Raw genomic sequence first — 25,237 nt, 5'->3', positions numbered from 1 at the left:
GAGCGCACCACCATGACCATGTAGCAAGGCAGAGGTACTAACGGGCTGTGGCTCGTGAGGCAGCGGTGCTAGCTCCACGGCGAAGTAGTAGCAAGAGTAGCAATGAGATGCTTGCGTGCAATGCCCGTCTGTGGCCCATACAGGGGGTCGGAGGGGTGTTTGGTGTGCATGCACATGACATGGACATGGACATGGGTTGTTGTATGGTTGGTCGAATGGAGCTGTCGTGTACTTTGTCTTATAACAAAGCACTGCGAGGTATTGTGGTGCGAAACGTCAATCGTCGGCCCGTTGGCCGGCGGCGCCCCCTTCTAGCTAGGGCGAAACGCTCGGAGCGACACCTCCCCATTGCGCGCGCAGCGCCGGCCCGTCCATCGATGGCGGCCCCGAATCTGGTGACCCTCGCCCCTCCCCATCTGATGCACGAGAGCGAGTTGCCGCTGGAGTGGGAGAGGGCCTTCGCAAAGGAGGACGTTGCGATGCCGCACATCGCCAAGCTCCGCATCATCCTGCCGCGCGACTTCTCGCCCGGCTCTAGCATCAAGTTCCCGGTGCCGTGTGTGTGCGGTCACCACTCGTCCAGGTTCACAAAGACGCTGCCGGGCCGGACGGTGATTGTCAAGTGGGACCTCAACATCTGCCAGCTCATCGACAACAGCGACACCAACCTGGTGACTGCCGTGCGGCTGGGGGATAGGCCCAGGGTGGAGGCGCTGCTCGCGTCCGGCCAAGCGGTGGACCAGGCGACCAACAATGGCTTCACGCCTCTTATTTTCGCCTGTCATTTTGGCTACACGCAGATCGCCTCCGCCCTCATCGTTGCGGGCGCGGCCGTCGACCGGAGGACAAACACGGGCGTCACACCGTTGTACGCCGCCTGCAAGGAGGGCCGGGCGTGCATCGCCAAGTTGCTGCTCGACCACAAGCCCACCTCTAGGCCGTCAGTCGTAGCGGTGGACCAGCCGACCAATAGCGGCTCGACGCCGCTGCTCATCGCCTGCGAGAGGGGACACGCCGACGTCGTCTCTGCCCTCCTCGCCGGGGGAGCAAACGTCAACCAGGTTAGGTCAAACGGCGCCACTCCGCTGCTCGTCGCTTGCGTGAGCGGCCACGCGGAGGTTGCCGCTGTGCTGCTCGCCGCGGGCGCGACGGTGAATCGGGCGAGGGACGGCCTCACGCCGCTGCTCGTCGCCTGCTGCTGGGGCCACTTGCGCTGCGTTCAGGTCGCCTCCAGCTACGGCGCTGCTCGCGCCATCACGTGGAACGGCCTCCGCGGGGATGCGGAGGGGATGGCGCGCAACCAGAACCACATGGAGGTGGTCGCTTGGCTGTCGCTCAGCAGCCGCTGGACGACGCCGCTGCACCACCTCGCCATCATCGGCGCCGAGCGGGCGAGGGCCGAGCTGCGCGCCGGCGCGGACGTGCTCGCCGCGGCGCGCGTCCCGTCGCCCGCAAGACTGACCGTGCGCAAGCTGCGCGAAGCGCTCGCAGAGCGGAGCCTGCCCACCGATGGCCTCAAGCCGGTGCTCGTTGCGCGGCTGGCGGCGGCGATCGCCGCAGATCCGCCCCCGCCCACGCCCCTCTCGATCGCGCGCGAGATGCGAGCAGCCGACCCGCCCGCGGCCGACGGCTCGCCGGCGCACCTCGTGCTGCGAGCGGCGGAGCCGTGGTCGCCGCACAACCACGAGCTTTTCCCGGAGGCTTGCCGGAAGCGCGCGGTGCAGCTGCTGCTGCTGGGGGAGCTGCTCGCGAGAGAGCCGCTCTTTGACGATCGGCGGGGGTCGGCGGTGAGTCTGAAGGACTGCTGGATGGACTTTGTGATGCCGCAGGCTGTGAGGCGGTTTGGTTGAATATCTCGTGTCTATGGTAACTGCGTTGGCCGTGGCGCGGTTGTTTATCTTCGTCTGAGATTGGGAGATGAGAGAAGTTTATTGGTTGAGATTGGCCAGGTGAGCGGGGAGCGCGCGACAGAGATTTTCGATCGATGATGTAGACCTGGTCCGGTGAACACAGAGTCAAGTTCTGGGCTCGCGGCTCGCGCCGTCCGTCGTGCGTCCCCGAAGTCTCTACTGAAATGATGCCCGGTCCGCGCGTGGAGCTGCCCGAGCCGCCTGTGGAGCTGACCGGTCCGCCTGTGGAGCTTCCTGACCTGCCGGTGGAGCTGCTTCGCCATGTCATGTCTTTCATGTGCCACTGCTCCGGCGTGACAGACACGGGGACTCTTGGCCGCGCGTCGCAAGTCTCCACATGGATGCGCCACGCCGCCCAAGAGCGCGCCGAGCGCGCCACACGAGCCCTGCTTCAAGACCGCATCGGTGAGTACTCCCCTCATGGCGGGGCACCAGTCAGCATACTCCTGCACCCCACCTGGGCACAGCGCCTCGACAGCTTGCTGCACAACAACATCGCTGGCGTGTGCCTTCTCTATCTTCAACTTGCGGATGACGAAAGCAGTGGCACAATCGGCGGAATCATTCGAAAGATAAAACGAATACTCCGAAAGGTTGACCCTCAAGGGTCTCTTCTCTACCTGAGTGATATCGACCACCTCCCCCTTGGACATGACGGAGAGAAAATCTGTGGTGCGGGAATCGGTGGCTGCCATAGCGACGCGACGATGTTGGAGCTGCCAGCGACGATGCCGAGGGCAGTCAAGCTCTGGCTCTGTCAGTGCCTCGGCCTGCATTCTTTGGCGCCTGTTTGCGGGTTCGAGCTTCCGACGCGAGACCTGAGTGACGAGTGGCTGGTGGCGCTTTCACAACCCCTGCCAGTCAATGTGTGGGAGACGCTCGCGACTCGGACCAGGTCACAACCGCGACTCGGACAAGGCCACCAAGTCGACACCCAAGAGGCTCCGACCCAAGGTCACACTCGCGACTCGTGGCGCTTGCCATGCCTTGCACCGCACGCGGACATTGTGGTCTTCCAGACTCAGATCGTCGAGAGGTGCTGCTGGTGCAGCGAAACTATCGAACCGGAGGCTGGTGTGTGTGAGGGGTGCGTCTTCCCAGATGGCAGACCGTTGACAGAAGACCCTAAAGCTGCACGAGCTCTGATGGAAAGCGAGGGCGAAATGAACGATCGCGAACCCCGTGCGATCTTTGAGCTGCGGCGGGGGCCGATGGGCGACGTCAAGGGACGCTCTGTCCTGGGCTACTGTAATTGTGACTACGAGCACTACGAGCGTGTCGGGCCGACCATCGAAAGCATCGACAGCTCCGACCTCGATGACGTCTTGGTTACTGAACAACTGCTGCGCTCCATCACGGAATGGGTTTTCGTCCACTTTCCCAAGCCGGCGCGTCTGCAAGCCGACTCGACGACCGTGACTCTGTCAAGCGGCCGACGAAGGCTATTCCGAAATTGCGGCTGGCGTGAGACTCAGGACGGCGACTGGAGCATTCTGCTCCACGATGCCGCGTCTGCTCCTCCTTACGGTGGGATCGACCCGGAGTTCGAGGGTGCCTCGAGCGATGAGAGCGAAGAGGGCGAATAGAGTGAGTACCCTTCCCAGAGCGCCGCCCGATTACCTGTTGCGAACTTCGCGTCAGTTTGCTGCGTCTCTCTTCCTCGGGGCGATCCCTGTTCACGGGGATGCTGGTCCTGGCCTCCCTGGGCTAGCTTGGCCGCTGCATGACTCGACACAGACGTCGAGACGCGCGTAGCCGTGTAGGTACGCACAAAAAGCAGTCTAGCGGGCAGGGAATGGTTTTCTGAGTTTTTGGAGCACTTGGAGTGCAGTCGGTAACCTCACACTTAGAAGTACAGCGATCGCCAACTCGCTGGCCTCTCCGCAGGCCCCCCCGACCGCGTCGAACTCATCGGCGCGGGCTCTCTCGGCTACGGGACCGGCCCCAGCTTCGGCTGAGGGCTAACAAGCTGCCGAGCCCAAATTACTGTGAGAGTCGTGATTTCTTGTTGGTTAATAAAAATCTCTCTCTCTCTCACTTAGGGGGGCCGGGGAGCAATGAAGCGCACCTAGCCCGCAGCCGGCGGGCCGGATAATCGACGGCACAGTCGATCGTGCGAATCGGGCTACGATTCCGTGGTTTCTCTATCGTACTTGGTTCGCCCCCCGCCTCCAGACTGCGAAGAAGAGGATTTTTTTCGTCCGAGCCTCGGCTCTCCAGCCTCAACAATGTGGCTGGTCGCAATCGCCTCGGCGCTTGCGTTCGCCCCGGCACTGGCGCCGCGCGACGCGCGAGGCTCATGGGCGCTCAGCAGAGGCGGGCATGCGGCTGGCGGCTCGGATGCTTCCTGCGCTGGGCCGATGCACAGGGAGGGGCATCGCTCGCGGCCAGTCGTGCTGCTCGCAAAGAAGAATAAGGGCGGCAAGAAGAAGGGACCCCGAGCGCCGGCAGCAGCGTCCCGCGGGCGTTCGCCGTCACCGGCAGCAGCACCAGCACCGGCGGTGGCGACAGCGGCGGCGGCAGCCCCTGCGCCAGTGCCTGTGGCGCCGGTGCCTGCCGCGCCCGTGGCGTCCGTGACGGCGACGCCCGTGACGGTGACGGCGGCGCCCGTGACGGTGACGGCCACGCCCGTGGCACTCTCTCCTGTGGCGGCGGCAGCAGTGACGGCAACGCCCGTGGCAACGCCTGTTCCGGTGACACTTGTACCTGTGCCAGTGGCACCTGCGTCTGTGCCTGCACCTGTGCCGGTGACACCTGCACCAGTGGCTTCGGCTGCGCCTGTGCCGGTGACACCCGTGCCCGTGATGCCCGTGGCAGCGGCTCCGGTGGTGGCGATGCCAGTGACGGCGACGCCGGCAGCGCCAGTGGCGGCAGCGCCGGTGGCGGCGGCTCCCGTGGCGGCGGCGCCGGTGGCGGCTCCGGTGGCTACGGTGGCGGCGGCGGCGGCAGCGCCTGTGGCGGCGGCGGCTGTGGTGGTGGCGGCTACCCCGGTGGCGGCGACGCCTGCAGTGACGGCGACGCCTGTGCCGCCGGTGGTGACTCCGAGCGAGGCTGCTGCTGCGGCGGAGGTGGCGGCGGCCATGGGTGCAGAGGAGGAGGGGGAGGAGGAGGGGGAGGAGGAGGGGGAGGGGGGAGAGGAGGACCTCGTGCTGGAGCTGCTCGAGCTGCTCGACGAGGTGTGCCACTGCCGAGACATCTCCCCCAGCCCCCTTCTTGCGCGCTCCTCCCCCTCTCCGATCTCCCTCACCCTAGGGCCCCTGCGCCGCGCCTCCCTCACCGCCACCCCCTAGCCGCTCGTCCCCATCCCGCCCTCCCTCGCAGGTGCCCGAGCGGGGCGCGCGCGTGTCGGCGGAGGACGCTGCCGACGTGTCCCAGATCGTGTCCGAGCTCGAGGAGGAGGGGAGCCCCGCCGGCCCCGACTGGCACCCTCTCTCGCTGGAGCCCGCCCCAGCGCGACGACTCCTCCAGAGGCGACCGCCCCTTGAGACTAGGCACCTCTCCGACGACCTGCCCGGCGCGTGGCAGCTGCGCTACACCACGTCAAAGGCCTTCCACCGCAACGGCGGCCTCACCGGCTACGCCGCGGACTTCGCCGCCGTCGAGACGCCGCAGCTCACGATGAAGATCGAGCGGCGGGCGGAGGCGATCTCCTAGACACTCTCCTAGGCACTCTCCTAGACACTCTCCGAGACACTCTCCGAGACACTTCCTAGACACGCCCTAGACACTTCCTAGACACTCTCCTAGACACTTCCTAGACACTTCCTAGACACCTCCTAGACACTTCCTAGACACCTCCTAGACACTTCCTAGACACTTCCTAGACACCTCCTAGACACTTCGTAGACACCTCCTAGACAGCTCACAGACGACTCACGATGAAAACCGAGAGCGGCGAGGTGGAGCCCCCCCCCCCCCCCCTCCCTCCGCCCCGCCGGCCCCCCTGCACGTGCCTTTCCAGCGGAGACCCCGCACCCGGCCTGCGGACACACAGGCTGGCTACCGGCTCCTCTCCTTCGTCGAGCCCGTCTCGCTGCGGGAGGGCTCGATCTTCTCGCTCCTCGGCGGCCTCGCCGGCGTCGACGCGGTCACCGCAGACTGCTCGTGGAGCGTCGGCTCCGCCGGCCAGCTGCTGGTACGCGCAGACCGCCTCAGCGCGGGCGGGCGCAATTGGGAGCCCGCCGACAAGCAGGCCAAGGCCTTGCGCGTGCTGAGCGCCTGCACGCCCGTCTTCCTCGACGACTCGCTGCTCGTGCTGCGCGCGCAGCTAGAGGGGGTCCTCTTTGTCTTCGAGAAGCTCTGAGCGCGCCCGCTGGGCCTCTCGCCATCTTTACAGGTTGTGACACCACGAGCCAGAGTGAGCCCAGACCGCGACTATTGCAATAGGACCGCGCGACCGCGTGGTAAATAAATAAATAAATAAAAACGGTCAAACTCTGAGACGAGATGGGATTTAGGGACATGTGTCCCCGCCCTGCACGATCTTGGTGTGAGGGATCTTCAATCTCTTGTGTCTGTCCCCTTTTTTTTCTCGTCGCCCACAAAATGATGATTGCTGCATGAACACACACAAAACAAAAACTAGAATAAAATCCGCGCTGCTACATCGAGATCGAATTCGATCAGCCAGAGACACCCAGAGAGCTCTGGCGTCTGGCCTCTGCCGCACGCGGACTTTAGATAGATGAAAGTTTCACTTGCCCACCGGGACATAACGGCGCATGGTTCACCACTTGTCCCAGCCATCCTCGAGGCGGCGCGTGATGTCGGCTGTGTCCCCGAGCGGGTTGCCCGAGACGGTGTCGCCGTCGGAGCAGCGGGTCGACACGAAGCGCGCATGGGCGCGGTCGAAGCGCAGCATGTGCATTTGCTGCGCAAAGTCGACGAAGATGACGTCGTCGCGCGACGGCACAAAGCCCCACCGGCCCTGCCCCCACGGCGAGCGGAAGAGCGCCTCCCCCTTCTCGACCACGAAACGCACCCCCTCGCGGTTGAAGCCCCACGACCACGCCGCCGCCATGGCGACGCGGCCGAGGCCCGACGACCGCACCGCCGCCTCGGTCGGCGGCGAAGTGCGGTCGGAGCAGCTCGAGAAGCAGCGGCGCGCCGGCGCCTTCCACACAAAATCGGCCGCCGCCAGCCGCGTCTCTCTCTGCCTCAGCCTCCAGCAGGACGCCTAGGCGGCGCGGCGCGCAGTCGTGAGAGCCTGGGAGGGGACGCATCACCTCTGCCGCCAGCCCCGACGCCTCGAGGGAGAGTGGGGCCGCCCCGCCAATCGCCAGCCGCACCTGCTCTCAATCGACACGACTCCCGCCCGTGCCGTGAGCGGCGGTGAGACGCAACGCCCGCCGCGGGCGTCGCCTCGGCCAGCGCGCCGCCGGCGGGCGGCGGAAGCACGCTCCAGTTGCCTCGCCGCCGCCCGCGCCCATCGAACGCGACTCCACCCGCGAGGAAGAAGAGCTGCCTGCCGGCGAGCGGCCCGTGCTCCCACGGCCCAGTGCCGAGGAGGCGCCGCCGCACTGCCGCCGGGTCGGCGTCGGCGTCCGCGCGCGTGTCGTCCGCCGCGGCGATCGCGGACGCCGCATCCTCCGCCTCGTCCGCGGTGGGAGTCAGTAGAGGGCCCTGCAGCACCGCGCGGCTCTGCTCGCTCCGCGCGGCGCCCGCCTCCTCGCCCGCGCCGCCGCCTCCCCGCGCGTCGCCGGCGGCGGGGGGCGGGGGGCGGCCCTCGAGGACGAGAGTGGTGGTGCCCCCCTCCTCCTCGAGCCTCGCCGAGTGGGTCCAGCGCTGGTAGCCGCACAGGTAGAGGACGACCTATGGGGACATGTCCCGGACGTGTCCCGGACGTGTCGTGGTCATGTCCACCGCTGGTAGCCGCACAAGTAGAGAGCGACCTGCGCGCCGGCCGGCGCCGCGTCCCCAGCAACTTCGTGCCAGTTCTGTGCGGCGCCCCAGCGCGCGCTCCCCCACGGCGTCATCGCCCAGCCGCCCCGCAGCAAGTACAGGTCGCCGTCGCCTCCCCACCTCCACGGCCCGCTCCCCACGAGCCGCGCGGCGACGCCGAGCGAAGAGAGCGCGCGCGTGCGTGCCGCCAGTACCGCGGTCGGGCTGGCCGGCAGCGGCGCGTCCTCCCAGTGGTTCGGGCCGGGCGCCGCCGCCTCCATCGTCTCGTGCAGCTTGCGCCACAGCACCCACGCCGCCTCGAGGGCGCAGCGAGGCGGCGGCGGCAGGTCGCGGGGCACGCCGCGCTGGAAGGCGCGCTTGTCGAGCTTCCACTCGCCGTCGCGGTTGTCCACCATCGGGACCTGCGCGGCGGGAGTCCCGCCCTCTCGAGGCCTCACTCCGCTCCGATCACGGCGGGTTGCAATCTCCCCCCCCCCCTCGAGGGGGCAACGAGGCGGCGGCGCCAGGTCGCGGGCCCCCCCCCCCTGGAAGGCGCCCTTTTGGAGCTTCCCCTCGCCGTGGGGGTTGTCCCCCATGGGGACCTGCGCGGGGGGAGTCCCGCCCTTTGGGGGCCCCACTCCGCTCGGATCACGGGGGGGGCAATTTCCCCCCCCCCCCCCCCCTCCCTTCCCCCCCCCCCCTCTCTTGTGTGTGTGTGTGTGCGTGTGTGCGTGTGCCCTCTCCGCCCCCTCCCTCTCCGCCCCCTCCCTCTCCGCCCCCTCCCTCGCACCCCGTCGCGCGAGAACTCGTGCGAGAAAGTGTAGTGCAGCACGTGGTGCGTCGGCTCGCCCCCGGCCTCGTACCAGCGCGGCCCCGCCGCCTCGGGCGTGATCCGGACGCCAAACTGCTGCGACGGCTCGATCTGCAGCCGCTCGACCACCAAGTGCTTGAGGGGGGCGCGCGCCGCTGCGACGGAGTAGCCCCACATCTCGAGCATCCAGTTGAACTCGGCGTCCGCCTCGCCGTCCCGCTTCATGTCGAAGGAGATGTTGACCCACCTACTCCGCCACACGGGCCGCGCAATCAGGGCGCCGGCCGCGCCTCTCGTGCCGACGAAGCGCAGCCGGCCGCCCGTCGATGACGCGGCGCAGCGCCTCGAGCGAGATGAGCGCTTACTTAGTAATTAATTAAGCGCTTAATTAACTATTAATAAGCGCAGCGCCTCGAGCGAGATGAGCAGCGGACTCGGCCCGACCTGCTGCACGCGCGCCGCCGCCTCGGCCGACCCCGCGTGCCGCCGCACGATGGGCGCGCACCCCGGCCGCCTCGGGTCCATGTAGTGGAAGGGGTAGGCGGCGGCCTGAGGGGCAGGTCTCGGACATGTGCATGTGACATGTGCAGCACGTGCATGCATGTTGTGCATGTTGTGCATGCAGCATGTGCGTGGGCGTGTCGCGTGTCGCGGAGGCGTGCTCGGGCGGGCCAACGGCGGCCTCTTCGCCCCCAGCTGCGGTGGCGAGCAAGTTTGGGAGCGGCTTGAGGAGGACGTGGTCCGTCTCGACGATGAAGACGTGCCGCTCGTCCGGTGCCAGCCGCGCGGCGAGCTGCCTGCGCCGCAAGGGGCCGGGACACGAGTCGCGCGCGTGTGTGGCGGGGGCCGCGAGAGGGGGCGAGATGCCCCGACGCGAGCACGGCGCGGATCGAGGTTGGCCGGTTGAGCACGACGAAGCCGAGGTCCTCCGTCTCCTACACGCCGCGTTCGTGTGATGAGACCGCCCCATCACACTCCGCGCGCGGCCGCACTGCGACGCGGCCGCGCCGCGCCTTGGTTAGCTCCCTCGCGACGATGGTCGTCATCACGGCGGAGAGGCCGCGGTCCTCCTCCGCCAGCGTGAGGCGGTCGGGGAGGGTGAGCAGCCGCGTGAAGCCGCCCAGGTCCGAGCACGGGTGCGCCGCCTTGATGGCCGTGTAGTGGTGGAAGAAGACGCGGGTCTGCCACCGTTGGTAGTGGCCGGACGAGGCGGTGAGGAGCACGTGGTACGGAGAGCGGCCCGGTCCGCACGCCGTCGAGTTGGCCGCACCGGCTGGAGTGGTGGCCGGGAAGACGAGCTGTGGCGACGGCGACGGCGGAGGCAGAGGCGGTGACGGCGACGGTGGCGGAGGCGGTGGCGGAGGCGGTGGCGGAGGCGGTGGCGGGGGCAGCGGCGGTGGAGGTGGCGGCGAAGGCGGAGGTGGCGAAGGCGAAGGTGGCGGATTCGACGCGGCCTCAGTGGCAGCAGCGGGCATTGCGCCGGCCTCCACACGCGGCGTGTCATCGAAAAGGAGTGGCTCTCTGGCCTCGGCACCGCCTCGGCCCGCAGCGTGTGAGAGCAGCTCATTGTTGAGGAGGAGGAGTGCTAAGCCGGCGCCAATCACAGCAGTGGTCGGAGCGCAGCGCTGAGCGCGGGCCATCGTGTGTGTCTTCCGAGAGACGAGACTGAGAAGGCACCGAGCTGTCGGCGCTGCTGTCGGGCTGCTGTCGTCGGACGTGGCACTTTAGCCACACGCGTGCTTCTCGTGTCAGGACCGTAAGCCGTAACCTTCGACCCCAGCCTGCCGAAGCACAGAGCCGCCAGCCTATGGTGCGAGTCATAGGCAACAGACCCCCTATCTGGCTAGGAGCCGGAACCCAGGCTAGAGCCGAGCCGTACCTCTCCTGTCTGCTGGGCCCCTAGCACACGCTCGGAGGACGGGAGGACAACGATGAAGAATTTCACAACAAAACTCCCCCTTGATGAAACGAAACACGTATTGACGTAGAGCCGTACTGAACTCGGCGCGCGCTGCCGCTGGAGCCTGGAGCCAAAACTAAAGAGAGAAAGAGAGGGACGTGCAGCGCTCTTTTGAGCGTTGACGGGGTTAAGAGGTTGAAGGTGAACTATAGGATGGCTGGCACGCCTAGATCTCAGCCCCGGCCGCATGATGGCTGTCATACAGCCGTCGCAGCCATCGGCCGGGGAGAATGGCTGGTTTGGTTTGTTCGCCCCCCCCCCCCCTCCCCTCCTCTCCTCCTCCTCCTCCTCCTCCTCCTCCTCCTCCTCCTCCTCCTCCTCCTCCTCCTCCCTCCTCGTCCTCCTCGTCCTCCTCGTCCTCCTCCCTACCCCCTCCCTCCCTCCGCCGCCCACAACGCTGGCGCACAATCCGCGCGGCTCAAGCAACCAGCTTTGCGAGTTCGGCGAGCTCCGCCTTTTGCCCTCCAGAGTTGAGCTTGGTCACCAACCACAGAGGAACCGCCCAGTTCCCAAGTTGTTGGAAGTGGACGGTGCGCACTAGTCGCACTCCCTGCGGCGGGCACGCGGCGCGCATCATTCGCACGTCGCTGCGGCCGCGCACAGTCGTCGGCCGGCTCTCGGTCTGCGCGCGTGGCGAGGCCAGCTCTCTCGAGGCGAGTGGTAAGAGGCAGGCGACTAAGCGCGTCAGGCAGGCGCGCCTCATCCGCAGGCTCGAGCACGTTGTGGCACGTGCAGTTGAATGAGATTGGCGTCCCCGGTCCGCCGAGATGCCAGTCCATGGAGTAGTCGAAGCCGCCGTCAAAGAGCTTGAAGCTATGGAAGCGGCCGTATGGCTCACCAACGCCCTTGTTGACCTCGTAAGAACCGTGCACCTTGCTGATTGTGCCAAAGACGGGCTCGTATGCACGCGTCAGCGCGCGGATGTCTCGGATTCGCCGCTGCACGTCAACGACGGTCTGCGCTGTCGTCGGCTGCGTGTAGGGCCCATTGACAAAATTACGGTTCAACAGCGTCAGGCGCGCCGCCAGTGCGAGAACCACAGCGTACCCAATCTTGTCCGTGAGGCCGAGCGCCATGTGAACTCGCCGAATAGATCCCACCCAGAATGCGGCCAGTCCGCGAGGAAAAATAAAGGCTCCGCATGGGTACAATGGAGTACTTTTAGGGTAGACTCACCTACTCACCGCTGTCGTCATCGCTGGCACCCGACTCGCCATCGCTCGAACCGGACACTTCGCACTCTGGGCACGAATACACACACTCGCCGGCGTGACCCATGTGCGCGCATTTGAACATGTGGTCGTGGTTGCAATGTGCGCAGCACGGATCTCGCTCGCTTTCGCTACCGAGCGGCTCTAGAGTATCATGAGATGCCATGGTCACGCACTCCAGCTCGAGGCAATCTCCGCACGCCGTGCATGCACCGCGCACGACATACACATCTCGCAACGGCAGGAACTCGGCGCTTGCTGAGACCCAGCTATGCGGATGCGTGCTCGGTGTGGGCTGTGCAGACATGGCCGGCGCGTGCCAGCCGGGCACTCGGTGATAGTAGGGGAACGTCACGAGCTCGTGCAGCTGCTCCGAGCTGAACTCAGCGACGTCATGCAGGTTGAGCTCGTGAAGCATCCGTTGCGCGTCTTTGATCGACGGCTCGTCGGGCAGCCTGGCTGTCGAGACGTCTAGCTCGGGCGATGACTCTGGATGCGGCGGCAGCAGCCGCACCCACGAGCCGACGCGCACCTGCACGGCTATGTGACTCTTAGCTCGTGACTTATGACTCAAGCTGCTCATGACTCAAGCTGCTCGTGTCCCACGCACCTCGCCACCCGCCATCGCCTCGACGGTCGCCGGCGAGGCGTAGAGGCGGCGAGAGAGGATGTAGCCGCTGCCGTTGTCGTCGCCGCCGTGGAAAGACGTCACCGTGGCGATCGCGTTGGGCTCGCCGGGCAGCCAGCAAACCTGCAGAGATCCAGCCGAGATCCGAGATCCAGCCAGGGTCCAGCCGAGATCAAGCTGAGATCAAGCTGAGATCAAGCTAAGATCAAGCCCGACCTGCTGCCCGACGCGAGGCCACGGCTCCACCTGGTAAGGCGAAATGCGGCGCGGCCCGGCCTCATCTTCATCCTCGTCCAGCAGCACATCATGGTGATGCTCCGGCTCAACGACGGCCGTGACCGCCCTGCCGCACTCCCACAGCACGGCTCGCTCGAGCACGACGCCGCAGCAGCCAGCGTGCAGCCCCTCGATCACGCGCACGCGTTGGCCCTCGTGCACGAAATTGTCGCCCAGAAGCCGCTTCTCCTCCCTAGTGCGCGCCACCTGGCTCGAGTCGAGTGGGATCTTCTTCTTCTTGCGAGCCGCTGTGCGGTACTGGTTGATGACGTTCAGCCGCCGGTTCCTGTCGCGCCGCTCCGCCTCCACCGCGCCCTTCTTGCGCTTCTGCGTGCCGGACGCCTCCGGCCTGCCGCTCCTGTCGCGCTTGTCCTCGCGCTTGCGCTCGCGCTGCTGAGCCATCGAGGCTGCTGATCGCCCGCCCTTGGCCCAGGGCAGCCCGGTGACGTTGTGCAGCCAGGCACCGCTCTCCCCGTAGCTTCCATCCCACGTGTGCTCCTTCGGCGCCCTGCCTTGCGGCCGTGGATGTGGAGCGCCGGGCGCGGCTGCGGTCGAGGACGAGGCCTGGCCACTCATTTGTGGACGGCCAAATCTTTGTGGCTCTTGCCAAATCTTTGTGAGGTGGGAGGCCCGGGCAGCTAGGTTGGGGGTCGCGGAATAAGAGGGCTCCCGCGGCGATCAACACCGCAACTCCTTTTCTAAATTTCACCACGCTTCTTACGCGCGACGACGCTACAGCCTCCACCAAACCTCACACTTTTACTCACCCTCGGACATGCTTCGCCGCCGTGCACACGCGCACCCGTCTTTCGTTAAAGCAAAAAGACACTCCAGGTGCTCCAAAGAACGTAGAAATCCAAACGTTAATCTAATTTGTTCTTACATCCGCTCCGGCCTCCGCCCAGCCTCGCGGGCGCCGGTGAGCGGTGTGTCGGAATACAGAAAAAGCGGCAATGCACAGGAGAGTCACACAGAGACACACAGAGTGTGACACACGAGATGCGCCCGTCACAAGCGAGACGTCATGGGCGCCTCGGAGTACTGCGTGCGCCGGTTGAGCTCGCGGGAAAAGTCGAGCGAAAAGAAGACGACAACGAAGCCGGCGAGGAGGAGCGCGGCGAGGAGGTAGACGTAGCAGCGCGGCAGCCCGTGCAGCCGCAGGTTGAGCGCCTCAAAGAGGCGCAGCCGCGCTGCGAACTTGTCGCTCGTGCTCGAGCGCACCGGCGACCGCGTGGCCGAGGGCGGCCCCACCTTGGTGGCAGCGAGCCCAACCTCCCCCACCCCCCAGGCCGTGGTTGCGGTGCAAAAGGGCGCGATCACGAGCGAGGCGATGGCGGCTGTCGCCGTCAGCCCATAGAGGAGGAGCAGCGGCCGTGCGCCCGTCGTGCCGGCGTTCTCCCAGAGCAGGTAGCCGACCGTCAGCGCGGCGCCCGCCCTGCCAGCGAGCACGGCAGCGCGGCGTGGAGAGGCGGCGGCGGCGCGGACTTGGGACGCGGCCGACGCGAGCAGCCTCCAAGCGACGAGGAGGGCGAGCAAGAGCAGGCAAGCGGCGGTGCCCGCGGCCGGGTTGGACCAGCCGATCCGCAGGACGAGCCCGCAGAGCGCCGATGCGACGAGTGCCACCCGGCACAGCGCACGCGGCGAGTCGTCGACATAGGCGGCGACTGCCATCACGGTGCCGAGGAGGGCCAGAAGCGAGGCGGTGACGAGGAGCACTGCGCCGCACAGCACCGCCGTGGTGGCGAGGTGGACGAAGGGCATGTACTCCCACACCATCTCGTTAACCATGCCCGCCGCGCCCGGAGCCGTCCCGTTGGTGGACGAGGCATTGGCCTGCAGCCGGTTCAGCTCCGATAGAGAGGTCGCCCCCTCGCCAAAGCAAAGGACGTCCTGCACGGGAAACACCTTGCCGACATCGATGCCGTCGAGGATCGCCCCCACGCCCGCGGAGTAGCCGCCCACGTCGAAGTGGGCGCCCTGCATCGTGAGCAGAAAATCACCCTCGCATGAGCGGACCGGCGTCGCCAGGTGCTCCAGGTCGATCTTGTCGAGTGCAACGACGCCGAGGCCCTCGACGGTGGCGGAGCCCGAGGTGATAACGACATCACCGTGGAAGGGGACGTGCTGGATAACTCTCATGTTGAGCGTGGCAGTGAGCCCGATGCGGCGCAGCCGCAGAACGAGCTGGTCGGGCATGGTCTGCCACCACGGCGAGTGCCAGCAGAGGCCGAAGTTCCAGCGGCCGTGATGGACCTCGTCGACCACGAGCGAGTCAAGCTCGAGCCTCAGGCCCGGGCCCAGGGACTGCGGCTCGTTGGGCAGCGCGTCCACCTGGAAAGGCGTCCGTAGCGCCACGTCGAGGATCGCCTCGACGCCGCTGGTCAACCGCTCCGAGTTGGTCTCAAACTCCTGGCAGCCGGAGGGGAGCGGCGCCATCTGCGCAAAGTCGGACGGCCTCTCGAGCAGGTCCTGCCACGCGCCACCTCCGTCGCCGTGCGTCTGGTTGGCGCGCCACGCGGTGATATTGCGGTCGGCCCGCAGCACGTCACTCCAATAGAGGCGGTACGCGGGTGTCCAGACGACAGCAACGGCGACCAGCCCGAGGAGAGCCACGAGGAGGAGGAAGGTGAAGACGATGAGAGGGCGGAAGAACCTCGTGAGCCCGCGCGACGCCTCCACCTCGACCAGGGCCATGCACAGCGGCCGGGCGGGCCCCGAGAGGGCGGCGGCCTGCACCACGAGCGGGTCTGTGCCGGCCCTTGCCTTGAACGCCCTTGGAGCTGCTCTCGCCCCGAGCGCACGGCGCTGCTGCTGCACGTAGATTGAGCTGGGCGGCGCGCGAAACGGACGCGGCACGCTCTTCACCGTCGTCTCCCCAGTCATGGCCGGCTCGACGCGGCCTGTTGGTTGGTGGCTGCGGGTCGCGGCGGGTTGGCGGCTGCGTCCACACCAGCGCGGCGCGTGGACGCACGAGTTTGTGCGTTGCAGCCTTGCGACCTTGGCCACGTGTCCCTGACTGGGTCGGAAAGTGGGCAAGCACCAGAGTCGCGCCAAGGGCACCAAACCATAACCAAAGACTCTCCTTCTTTGTCCTCACACGCTCACGCCCCACAAGCGAGTTGGACCCAAGTGCAAAAGATTTCCCTCGCCCCGATTGGCATATTTGTTGGCGCGCACTGGCACTAATAACACAGGTACGGTCGGCGGGACGAGGCGCGACAGATGTTATTTAGAAAAGCGCGTTTTTGTGAGTGTTGCGCGCTACGACCTGGCCACGAGGCCTTCGAGCCTTCACGAGGCCTTTCACGAGGCTTTCACCCGCGTTCACCGCGTTCGTCTGAGACGCGTCCTCATCCCGACTCCTCTCGCGTCTATTGCCTCTGCCTCTTCTGTCCGTGCGTCAACCGTACAGCAGCTCACCGTTGGGCCTTATGGCTTATCATGACCTCATACGAGCCGCGTGCATTGGCGACGCCGAGTTCACGGCGTTTCTACAAGCTTTGCATCCCAAAGCTCGTCAACGGGTACTTGAGCATCGTGGTCCGGACCGTTGGACAGCCCTGCACTTTGCGAGCCGCAACGGACAGCTAGAAGCCGTTGCACGGCTGCTTAACGCGGGTGCATCGGTGGATGCCAGGGATGTTTATGGCAGAATGCCGGCACACTATGCACAAGTTTACGCACACCACGAAGTGCTTAGGCTTCTTTCCGAGGCGGACGATACTGGGTTTGAAGTGGTTTTGGCGGCGGAGGCGAGGGCGGCGGCGACGAGTGCAGACCGAGGGCTACTCGCCAGTGCAGAGCAACAGACGCAAGTGCCGCCTCACCGCGGCCACACGCGGATTGGTCGTTTCGTTCCGACCGAGGAGCTGGCCATGAACGTTCCGACCGAAGGGGCGGCGACACCGATGGAGACGGCGCGGGCGGCGGCGGCGGCGGCGGCGGTGGCGGCGGTGGCGGTGGCGACGTGGGCGGTGGCGGTGGCGGCGGTGCGGGCGGCGGTGCGGGCGGCGGCGGCGGCGAGGGTGATAGCGGCGATGCAGGAGGTGGCGAGAATGTGCTCGGCCATCAGTCATTTGTTCTCAGCCAAAGAGACGGACCAGTGCTGCGTTTGCTTCAGCGAGACCGCGGTCATCCACTGCAGCAACGCGCACGGCATGTGCGGCGAGTGCTTTCAGGGTTACGCGCACGACCTGCTCGAGCGCGGCCCCTCGGATCTGACGCAGCAGCACGAGGGACGAATTCCGTGCGTCTGCCATCCCGATGCTGCCGGCGGCTGCACAGCGAGTCTAGACAACCAATCCGTGGCAAGGTTCCTGAGTGCAGAGGACTACACGGTCTTTGATGCTCAGCGGAGCGGCGATATTCGCCGTCGGGTGTTCATGGAGATGAACGAGCGGCTGGTGGAGACCGTGCGGGAGATGGCCAACCGCTTGCAACAGAGTTCGCGGGGGATTAATAGGACTCTGCTCGCCCAGCAGCTTCGCGCCTCGATCCCGGGGGCTCGCATGTGTGGCCAATGCCGCTATGGACCGATCGAGCACTATGCGTGCTCAGCACTCACCACTCACCGGCGCGACGCGTACAACGGCAACGCATGCCCACGCTGCGGGTGGTTTGCTGCCGACATCAGTCAATGGCCAGCTTGGGATGGTAACGTGCCTGACGACGCAGTCGACTCGACCAGCTTCGACCTTAGGCCAGCAGGCGGTGGGAGCTCTTCGCTCGAGCCGCGAGACGATGAAGCAATGGCGCAGCGGATGCTCCGCGAGGAGCAGCGCAGGTTGCTACAAATCAACGAGGATCACGAGCTCGCCCGACGCATTCAAGCTGGGCTTAATTGAAAGGATTGCGTTGCCTAACATGCGTTGGGAGGGGTGAGGGGACACGGATTGAAGATCCCTCACACCAAGATCGTGCAGGGCGGGGACACATGTCCCTAAATCCCATCTCGTCTCAGAGTTTGCCCGTTTTATTTATTTATTTAACATGCGTTGGGACCTGCTCCTTTTTAGAGCCGTCCCATCTCCTAGTGTAAATGGTCTCTCTCTATATATATCTCTCTCTCTCTCTCGGAATTTTCTCCTGAGAGAGCGCGAGTTTGTGTTGTCAACGTGATACACATGAGACACATACCGCTAGCGCAGTCTCGCCCACGGGCCCTGCCCGGCAGCGCCGCTTGACTTTGTCCGCCTCCGCCCGTCCCCCGCGCTCCATCTCGAGAGCACATCCAGCACCACGCTCCTTCGCAGGTCGAGGCCTTCGCGGGGCGGCGCGTCGTCGCCGTGTCGGCTGGAGTCTACCACAGCATCGCCCTCACCGCCGACGGCGCCGTCTGGAGCTGGGGCAATGGAGGCAGCGGCCAGTTGGGCCACGGCGACACGCAGGACCAGCTGCTGCCGAAGAAGGTTGAGGCCTTGGCTGGGCAGCGCGTCCTTGCTGTGTCGGCTTCAGCATTCCACAGCATCGCCACCACCGCCGACGGCGCCGTTTGGAGCTGGGGCTGTGGAGGTGATTTCGCCGCCACCGTCGTTGCCGTCGACATGCCTTTGGCTTCCCGGGGACGGCTTAGGCGGAACCGAGAGGTTGGTCGCTGGTCGGCACTTTACGGCTCCTGCGCCGACGCTGTGCCCTGTGCGGCAGAGTGAGCCGCAGGCAGACGGCGCCACCTACATCGGTGCCCTACATCGCGATTCTGTGTGACAGTGTGACTCTAGCAGAAGAGCGAGGAATTCTACAGGGAATTCTTTCGTTATGGGCAGGGGAAAAAAATCGCAAAATTTCGTCGCACCACCCACACTGGGCGCGAGAGAGCATGCTGGCGCGCAATTCTCGCGGCCTGTCGCGCTCGGCGCAAATGCTGCGGACACACGCACGCGGCATCGCCGTCGGCGATAAGTTTCCCAACGTTGAGGTACGATCGGGCGCACACTCTCCCTTCTGCTTGCTGGAGCACACACCGGACAACCGCGCGCATGTGCCGCCACCCTCGCGCCAGGTGGACGCTGCGTCGTGGCCGCCGACTGCGTTGAACCTGAACGACCGCATCAAGGACAAGAAGGTGATCCTTGTGGGCCTGCCCGGTGCGTTCACGCCAACCTGATCCAAGGACCAGGTGCCTCTCTCTCTCGGATGCACTGCCTCGCCTCACCGCAGCGTCCTCCGTGACACACGGCCTTGCCGCTGTGCTTCCGTGACACTGTGCGTGCACACACCAGGTGCCTGGTTACAAGGACCACCGCAACGACGTCCGCGACGCCGGGATCGACGAGGTCCTTGTCTACTGCGTCAACGACGCCGCCGTGATGGAGGCGTGGGCGAAGAACCAGCGCATCGCGGGCACAAACATCACCTTCCTCGCCGACCCGAGCATGGTCCTCACCGAGGCGCTCGACATGGTGCGCACCGCCCGCCCTCCGCTCCACTCCCTCGCCTCCCCCTCACCCCCTCACCCCTCACCCCCCCCACCTCTCCTCCCGCCCCTGCTCAGGTGATGGATGCGCCTGGCCCGAGGCGCGACCTGGGCAACAAGCGGTGCAAGCGCTTCGCGCTCTACGTCGACCAGGGCGTGGTGAAGCACGTGGCCGAGAGCGGCACGCCCGAAGACGCCGCTGCCGACGCGCCCGGCGCCAATGCAAACAGCGCTGTCAAGGGGATGCTCGAGGCGATCGCCAAGCTATGAGCTGGCACGGGCGCCGACAACAGGCGCGCCGCCCACCCCTCGCGCCCTGCAAGCCCTCTCCCCTCGCCGCGAAATGACGCCGCGGGCCGGAAAACCCTCGCCTCCGCAACACAGACGTGCGCGTCTGTGGGAGGATCCGACCGCGAGCCGAGACCGATGGCGGGAGGGGGAGAGTGCGTGGGGCTGTCTGAGGTGGGATATGGAGGAACAGCTAATTCTTTTTCTCGCCTTCTGGACTGCTCGCGTCCTCGAGACTCGAGTACGGCGCCAGTCCCGTGTTGTGCGAGGGAGCTTTGTTGTAAAATTCTGGACTGCTCCGGCGATGTCTGCCACCATCAATCACGAGGGCACAGACCAGCCGCTGCCTGTGGAGGTCCGGGAGCGGCCCACGGCGCACACGTCCATCTACAAGGCAGGCCAGCTCGTCTACGACGGCGCGGCGGCTAGCGACGAGAGCGCAGCTGCAGCACGGGCGGCGGCATCGATGGAGCCGGGCACCTCACTGAACCAGATGCTCGCGTGGGGCATCGCCAACTCCTCGCCGGAGGAGCTCGAGCGGCGCGCCGCCGCTGGCGCCACTGCGCCCTCGCAGCTGGACCAGGAGGTGCTCGACATGCTCCTCGGCCAGCCGGCAGTCGCGTCGATGCGGGCCGCGCTGGGCAAGCTGGACGCGGAGGGCATCGCCGCGGGCGCCGGCGCGACGGAGGCGGCGCTCGCCGCCCTCGAGGAGCTCGAGTACTACTGCGAGGACGTCGACCTCGCCGTCGACTTTGCAAAGATCGGCGGCCTGCGCGCGGCGCTGCTGGTGCTAGGAGCGCCGCCGGCAGCGGCGGAGGGCGGCGCCGACGACTCGACCGCCGCCTCCGCCGACGGCCACCTGCCCGAGATGCGTCCGCCCGACGCAGAGCTCGCCGAGGCGGCGTGCGGCGTCGTGGCGGCGGGCGCGCAGAACAACCCGCCGTTCCAGCAGGCGTGCATCGCGCTGCGGACGCACCGCGCGCTGCTTGCGCTGCTCGTCGCCACGGGCGAGGCGGCGGCGCCGGTACCGCTGCAGCGCAAGGCGCTCCTCGCTCTCTCGGCCATCGCGCGCGGATCCGCCGAGGCGGCGGCCGCCGTGCTGGTGCAGCCTGCGGCGCTGCCCTGCTTCGGCCGGCTCGCCGCGTCGGGCGACGCCAAGCTGCGCCGCCGCGCCCTCCAGTTCCTCCTCGCGCTGCTCCGCGACTACGCCCTCTCCGCCGAGGCCCTCCGCCCGCACGTCACGCCCGCCGCCCTCGTCGCCGCCGCCACGCCGCCCGCCGACGCGGAGACGGCGGCGGCGGCGCTGCATGTCGCGATCGCCCTCTCGGGCGACGCAGCCTTCCGGCGCGCCTTTGCGGGGGCGGGGGGCGGCGCGCTGACCGCCGCGCCCGACGAAGAGGAGGTAGCCGCGCTGCTTCAGCAGCTGCTGCCACGCCTGACGTCCGACTGACACTGAGCCTCGAGGGCGTCTCGCCGCCGCCGAGGCAAGGCCAAGTGGGAGGGGCGAGTCGCTGGCGAGTCGGGGGAGTGGCGAGGCCCGGAGACTCATTTTTTGTTGCGCGCTCGTTGTCTGTCAATGTGTGGTCCCTTGGTGAGTGAACGAAACGAAAAGCCATCGGGCTAGTGCCATTTCACTCTGACACGCTAATCTTGAAAACGTCTCCAACGGAGCTCCGTGTTGCTTCCAGCGCCCTCCCCCGCGCTCCCTGCGTCCATGGCCGATGCTCCTAGAAAGAGAGGTCATCTGGCTACCGCGAGAGCGACCCAACTCGTCGACATCGTCCGATGATGGTGCCGCAAAGTCAGCCTTCGGAGGCTATCGTGGGGTCGAGCCGGCAGTAGCCGTGACATGTGGTTCCACCACCCCTCGTAGGCTTTGCCTCTGACCGCCACCGTTCCCAGGCTGCCTAATTGGATGGAAAGGAAGGCTCGGCGAGCGTATAGAAGCGTGCTCGACCTCGTCGTGGCAACCTGTACGGCAGCGCTGGTAGGCGCGATGAGCGTCGTGCCACCTGACCCGAGACGGGTCGCAGGCGTCGTACCGAGCGCGTCGAGACCGTGTCCTGATGTGATCTGCACGGGTGAGCCACGTCGGCGTCAAAGGAGCGACGTGCGACCTGTCAGAGCTTGATCTCCAATCTCAGCGGCGTCGAGTCGTCTCTGGCGGCGACAATTTTGTCCCTCCCCAGGACGCACAGAGGCACGAGCTGCGACCCCGCCGAGTGGACGGGGGCACTCCGCGCCACCTGCCGAGTGCCCCCGTCCACTTGGCGGGGTCGCAGCTGCCTCTGGAAGGCACCGAGAGGGACATCAGTAAACCAGCCTCCGGCGGGGCCCCCCGCTACCATCCAAACCCGAGTACCGGTCTACTAATCATAGATAGAGGCTCAAGTGTGACATATGAGTCCACACACATACGACATACACATACACAAAGCAACTCTCACGACACACGGGCACCGGGTGGAGCGGCGGCGGCGGCGGCAGCGGCACGCGCGGGCGGACGGATTCGGACGGGGCGGAGCAGCGACCGCCTGGGCGGCCGCTGCTCTGTCTGCGCAGCTCGAGCGCCGTCAGGTGCAGGGAAGCGTGGCGGCGCGGGGACGCGCGGCGGCGGTGGCGAGCAGGCGAGCGGCCCGCGCGCGGCGAGGCGGACAGGTGATCGGCAGGCGGGTGATGGGCCGGAGAGTAAACGCGCCCAGCGATCGGAGACGAGCCGATCGTCGCTCGGCCGCAGCTGACCTCGAAGGCGTGCAGCGCGACTGTTGGTGTCGGGGGGCGGCCGTCATGTGGCGAGGAGGGAGGACGACAAGTGCGCGTCGTACGGGTCGCTCTTCATCGGCCAGTCGAGCGGCACTCAAGTCGAGACCGAGCATGGGCGACGAAAAGCCGGTGGGGCCAGTGGGGCCGGTGGGAGGTAGGACGAGATTCGTTTCGCGCTTTCAAAAGCGGCTTCGCGCGCAGCGCAACTTTGGGTTTGCCACGAAAAGCGTCCCCAGTGGAAATGGGGGCTACTGGGGCGGCCAATTCACACCTCGCGGGACTACTTATGTTTTCGTAAACGTAGTTGTGGCCCCCCGCTACGTCGCACGAGTGCAACCGGGTAGCGGGGGGCTAAAATGGCGCAAATGGTCAAATCAAGGTTTTGTAACGCGAGCTGTGCCACAGTGAAATGGCACTAGCCTCGCAAGGTCGCATATCTTACTCTATATGTATCTCAGCTCTATCCCTCACGCGCTACACGCACACGCTCACGAGCGGAGAGCTCTGCGCTCTCTCGGCTCTCGCCGTCTCGCGCGCCCTCCCTCCCTCCACCCCCCCTCTCTCTCTCCCCCCCCCCCTCTCTCTCCTCTCTCTCCATCCCACCGTCTCTCCCCATGCGAAGCTGGGTCATGGCACTCGAGTTCGTCTATCTGCGTGTGGGTGCGGAGCAGCATCTCGCACAACGCACACACACAACACTCGCTGAGACAACCACACGGCCTCGCAGCCCCACGCCTGGCGCGCGCGCTGCGCGCCTCGCTGCCTGTGCCGCTGCCGCTCCTCCCTCCTGGCCCGACTCTCCTCCCTCCCCTCGACACGCCCCTCCCCTAGTCCTTCTTCTTGACGAGCTCGTCGACGGTGTAGCGGCCGCCGCCCAACTTGACGAGCAACAACAGACCGCCTATAGGAGCGAGCCAAGCGCCGTGGGGGCGGGCGCGCGTCGCGCCGAGAGGCTGCACGCGCGGCCGCGGCGTCGCACCCGCAGTCGCGACGTTGGTCATAAAGTGCTCGCGGTAGTGGATCGCGCGCCTGCGCGGACGTGTCGTGGACGTGTCGGGGGCGTGTCGCGGACATGTCTCGCGGCAGTGGATCGCGCGCCGGTGTTGCGAGAAGGCGTTCGGGTCGCCGCTCATCCTCCACCACGACCAAGCGTAGAAGGCCTGTGTGGAGGTGTCCGTGGACGTGTCAAGGACGTGCCATCGACACGTCGCCGTCCCGACCGCGCGGAAGGCCTCGAGCACGAGCGAGGCGGCGAGCAGCTTGGTCACAGCCTGCGGGGCGGCAGGGAGGCTCGAGGCCCAGCCAACCGCAGCAAACTCCCGGCCGCCTCCCCCAAGGCAGCTGAGGACCATCCTCGCCTCCAGCTCTTGAGGGTGAAGGGAGTGGCTAAGGGGTGCTAGGAAGTGCCCAATCTCCCTCCCCCCCCCGCGCCTCCATCCTGAAGCCAGATCTCCCCATATCTCCCTCCCCCCCCCCGCGCCTCCATCCTGAAGCCAGATCTCCCCATATCTCCCTCCCCCCCCGCGCCTCCATCTTGAAGCCGAGCGTGAACGGGACCGCGAGCAGCAGCTCGACCGCCTTTGGCCAGACGACGTCGTGCCCGTCGCCGGGCAAGTACGGCGTGTAGGGCTGGAAGAGGAGGCGGTGCAGCTCCGAGAGGCCGACGTACAGGAAGAGGACGGACATCATCAGCCGCCCGAAGAGCAGCGCGAGCGAGACGCGCGCCGACCTCTCCTCGGCCTGGTTGAGCAGGCCGGGCGTGCTCTTCCGCCGCTCGCGCGACTGCAGCGTCACGGTGATGAGCATGCCTGATTAAGTAATAATGAAGTAATAATTAAGTAATTGCAGCGTCACGGTGAGGAGCATGCCTGCCCCGACAGCCACGTGCAGTCAAGGGGCGTGCGGCGGCAGGCCCGAGCCATCTGGGGAAGAGAAGGGGGGGGGGGGGAACGCGTGCCGACGCAGCCGAGGAGCGAGAACTTCTTCGCCTAGTGAGTCCTCAAGACGAGTCGGTGGTGACGACTCGCCCAGCCGAGGAGCGGGAGCTTGCTCGCCATCAGCTCGTTGATGTAGAGGCCCCGCCCATACACCCACTGGTAAAAGATGCGCCGCACGATCACGTACGCGTCGACGCCGATGTCGAAGAGCATCAAGCCTACAGACACCAGACACGCGCGCGTCGAGAGGAGGAGGTGCGCGTCTACGCCGAGGTCGAGAGGAAGCATCAGGCCCGCGGCAGGGAGGGTGCCCACGCCAGCCAGCACGCAGCCCGCCGCGGCGCCGCCCGCCAGGTTGGACGCGTCCACCCACCCGACGTGCTGTGCCTGTGGGACATGTCTCGGACATGTCTCGGACATGTCATGGACGCGTCCACCCACCCGACGTGCTGTGCCTGCCAGACCCCGTCCGAGCCGAGGTAGCCTGCGGCGAGGGAGAGGGCGGGGGCGGTGTCAGCAGGCCGGGGGGGGGGGGGGCGGATGGGGCTGGCGGAGGGGCGGCCGCCGTAAAAGAGCGAGGCGATCTGCGGCGAGGTTTGCATGACCGTGAAGGCCTCGTTGATGAAGTAGACGCAGATGAGACCCTTCCCCACTCCGGAGAAGGAGAGAGAGCTCAGCCGCTCTCCCGCCCGCGGGTTGGCGCGCCTGCACTCGGGACGAGCTCGCGGTCAAGAGTGAAGGACGCCGTCGACCGGCTGCTCGCCCGCGGGCTGGCCGCGCCTAACGAGTCCAGCACCTCACGCGTGCCTAGCCCGACCCCCTTGCCGGCGCAGGACCGCCCGCCGCGCGAGCGCGCGTTGTTCGGACCACGAAGCGAGCCCACAGCTCTGCGAGCCGGTCCTGCGCCTCGGAGAGCTGCTTCGCGTACCTGCGCGAGAGAGCAAGTCCGGCGGGGCTCAGGGCAGGGTCCGAACAAGACGCGGCGCCCGTTGGAGCTGGTGTGCGCGCACATGGCGGAGAGCGTGAGCGCCGCGCAGCCGAGCAGCAGCACGAAGAAGAAGATGGGCAGAAAGGTGGCCAGCCGGCTGCTGCCCCCGTCCGCCTCGTCCGCCTGCAGAGGGGCCACGGGAGGGAGCAGAGCCGATCTCAGCCCCCCCCCCC

The 25,237-nt window shown here is 66.6% G+C and overlaps 7 protein-coding genes across 7 annotated transcripts in view; 4 read left to right on the top strand and 3 right to left on the bottom strand.

Moving 5' to 3' along the window:
• Positions 1 to 377: 377 nt before the first annotated feature.
• Positions 378 to 3,496, top strand: EMIHUDRAFT_201109 (hypothetical protein; the record flags this gene model as incomplete). Its single annotated transcript, XM_005789219.1, has 6 exons — positions 378 to 551; positions 1,389 to 1,832; positions 1,994 to 2,732; positions 2,806 to 2,864; positions 2,947 to 2,984; positions 3,064 to 3,496. The coding sequence occupies 6 exons, from the start codon at positions 378 to 380 to the stop codon at positions 3,494 to 3,496; spliced, it is 1,887 nt and encodes a 628-aa protein (XP_005789276.1).
• Positions 3,497 to 6,470: 2,974 nt separating this feature from the next.
• On the bottom strand, positions 6,471 to 10,347 carry EMIHUDRAFT_449118 (hypothetical protein). The gene is made up of 9 exons (XM_005789218.1): positions 9,615 to 10,347; positions 9,469 to 9,536; positions 9,278 to 9,398; positions 9,013 to 9,150; positions 8,922 to 8,944; positions 8,581 to 8,848; positions 7,802 to 8,212; positions 7,308 to 7,502; positions 6,471 to 7,086 (listed from the first exon to the last, which is right to left on the bottom strand). The coding sequence occupies exons 1-9, from the start codon at positions 10,239 to 10,241 to the stop codon at positions 6,637 to 6,639; spliced, it is 2,301 nt and encodes a 766-aa protein (XP_005789275.1). The 5' UTR covers positions 10,242 to 10,347; the 3' UTR covers positions 6,471 to 6,636.
• A 1,438-nt stretch (positions 10,348 to 11,785) lies between these two features.
• Positions 11,786 to 12,252, top strand: EMIHUDRAFT_351892 (hypothetical protein). The gene has a single exon (XM_005789217.1). The coding sequence runs from the start codon at positions 12,044 to 12,046 to the stop codon at positions 12,245 to 12,247; it is 204 nt and encodes a 67-aa protein (XP_005789274.1). The 5' UTR covers positions 11,786 to 12,043; the 3' UTR covers positions 12,248 to 12,252.
• A 6,239-nt stretch (positions 12,253 to 18,491) lies between these two features.
• Positions 18,492 to 19,358, top strand: EMIHUDRAFT_201102 (peroxiredoxin-like protein; the record flags this gene model as incomplete). Its single annotated transcript, XM_005789216.1, has 4 exons — positions 18,492 to 18,590; positions 18,675 to 18,737; positions 18,895 to 19,074; positions 19,242 to 19,358. 4 exons carry the CDS (start codon positions 18,492 to 18,494, stop codon positions 19,356 to 19,358), a joined length of 459 nt encoding a protein of 152 aa, XP_005789273.1.
• Positions 19,359 to 19,618: 260 nt separating this feature from the next.
• EMIHUDRAFT_449116 (hypothetical protein) lies at positions 19,619 to 21,287 on the top strand (the record flags this gene model as incomplete). The annotated part of the gene is made up of 2 exons (XM_005789215.1): positions 19,619 to 20,478; positions 21,279 to 21,287. Exons 1-2 carry the CDS (start codon positions 19,681 to 19,683, stop codon positions 21,285 to 21,287), a joined length of 807 nt encoding a protein of 268 aa, XP_005789272.1. The 5' UTR covers positions 19,619 to 19,680.
• A 1,679-nt stretch (positions 21,288 to 22,966) lies between these two features.
• Positions 22,967 to 24,289, bottom strand: EMIHUDRAFT_201100 (hypothetical protein; the record flags this gene model as incomplete). The annotated part of the gene is made up of 5 exons (XM_005789214.1): positions 22,967 to 23,040; positions 23,119 to 23,168; positions 23,280 to 23,410; positions 23,697 to 23,947; positions 24,163 to 24,289. 5 exons carry the CDS (start codon positions 24,287 to 24,289, stop codon positions 22,967 to 22,969), a joined length of 633 nt encoding a protein of 210 aa, XP_005789271.1.
• A 594-nt stretch (positions 24,290 to 24,883) lies between these two features.
• The window catches only part of EMIHUDRAFT_449114 (hypothetical protein), a gene marked incomplete at both ends in the record, with an annotated part of 3,246 nt that continues 2,892 nt past the window's right edge, over positions 24,884 to 25,237 (bottom strand). The window contains 2 exons of the mRNA XM_005789213.1: positions 24,884 to 25,004; positions 25,087 to 25,187. Of these exons, the coding sequence (XP_005789270.1) occupies positions 24,884 to 25,004; positions 25,087 to 25,187 (222 nt within the window). The remainder of the gene's footprint in view (positions 25,005 to 25,086; positions 25,188 to 25,237) is intronic.

This window comes from Emiliania huxleyi (assembly GCF_000372725.1).
Source record: "Emiliania huxleyi CCMP1516 chromosome Unknown EMIHUscaffold_13, whole genome shotgun sequence".
NCBI lineage: Eukaryota > Haptophyta > Isochrysidales > Noelaerhabdaceae > Emiliania > Emiliania huxleyi.
The sequence above is the reverse complement of the archived record's forward strand: the minus strand, read 5'-3'. Positions and strand labels throughout refer to the sequence as shown.

Excerpts from the sequence above, each read along its gene's own strand:
- EMIHUDRAFT_449118 (XM_005789218.1), bottom strand. The coding sequence starts at position 10,241 with ATGGCCCGCGCTCAGCGCTGCGCTCCGACCACTGCTGTGATTGGCGCC. Across the intron at positions 8,213-8,580 it reads ACGAGTTCTCGCGCGACGGG|GTCCCGATGGTGGACAACCG; the intron begins GTGCGAGGGAGG and ends CCCGCCGCGCAG. Across the intron at positions 7,087-7,307 it reads GGCGGCGAGGCAACTGGAGC|GCGTCCTGCTGGAGGCTGAG; the intron begins GTGCTTCCGCCG and ends CGCGCCGCCTAG.
- EMIHUDRAFT_351892 (XM_005789217.1), top strand. The coding sequence starts at position 12,044 with ATGCGGATGCGTGCTCGGTGTGGGCTGTGCAGACATGGCCGGCGCGTG.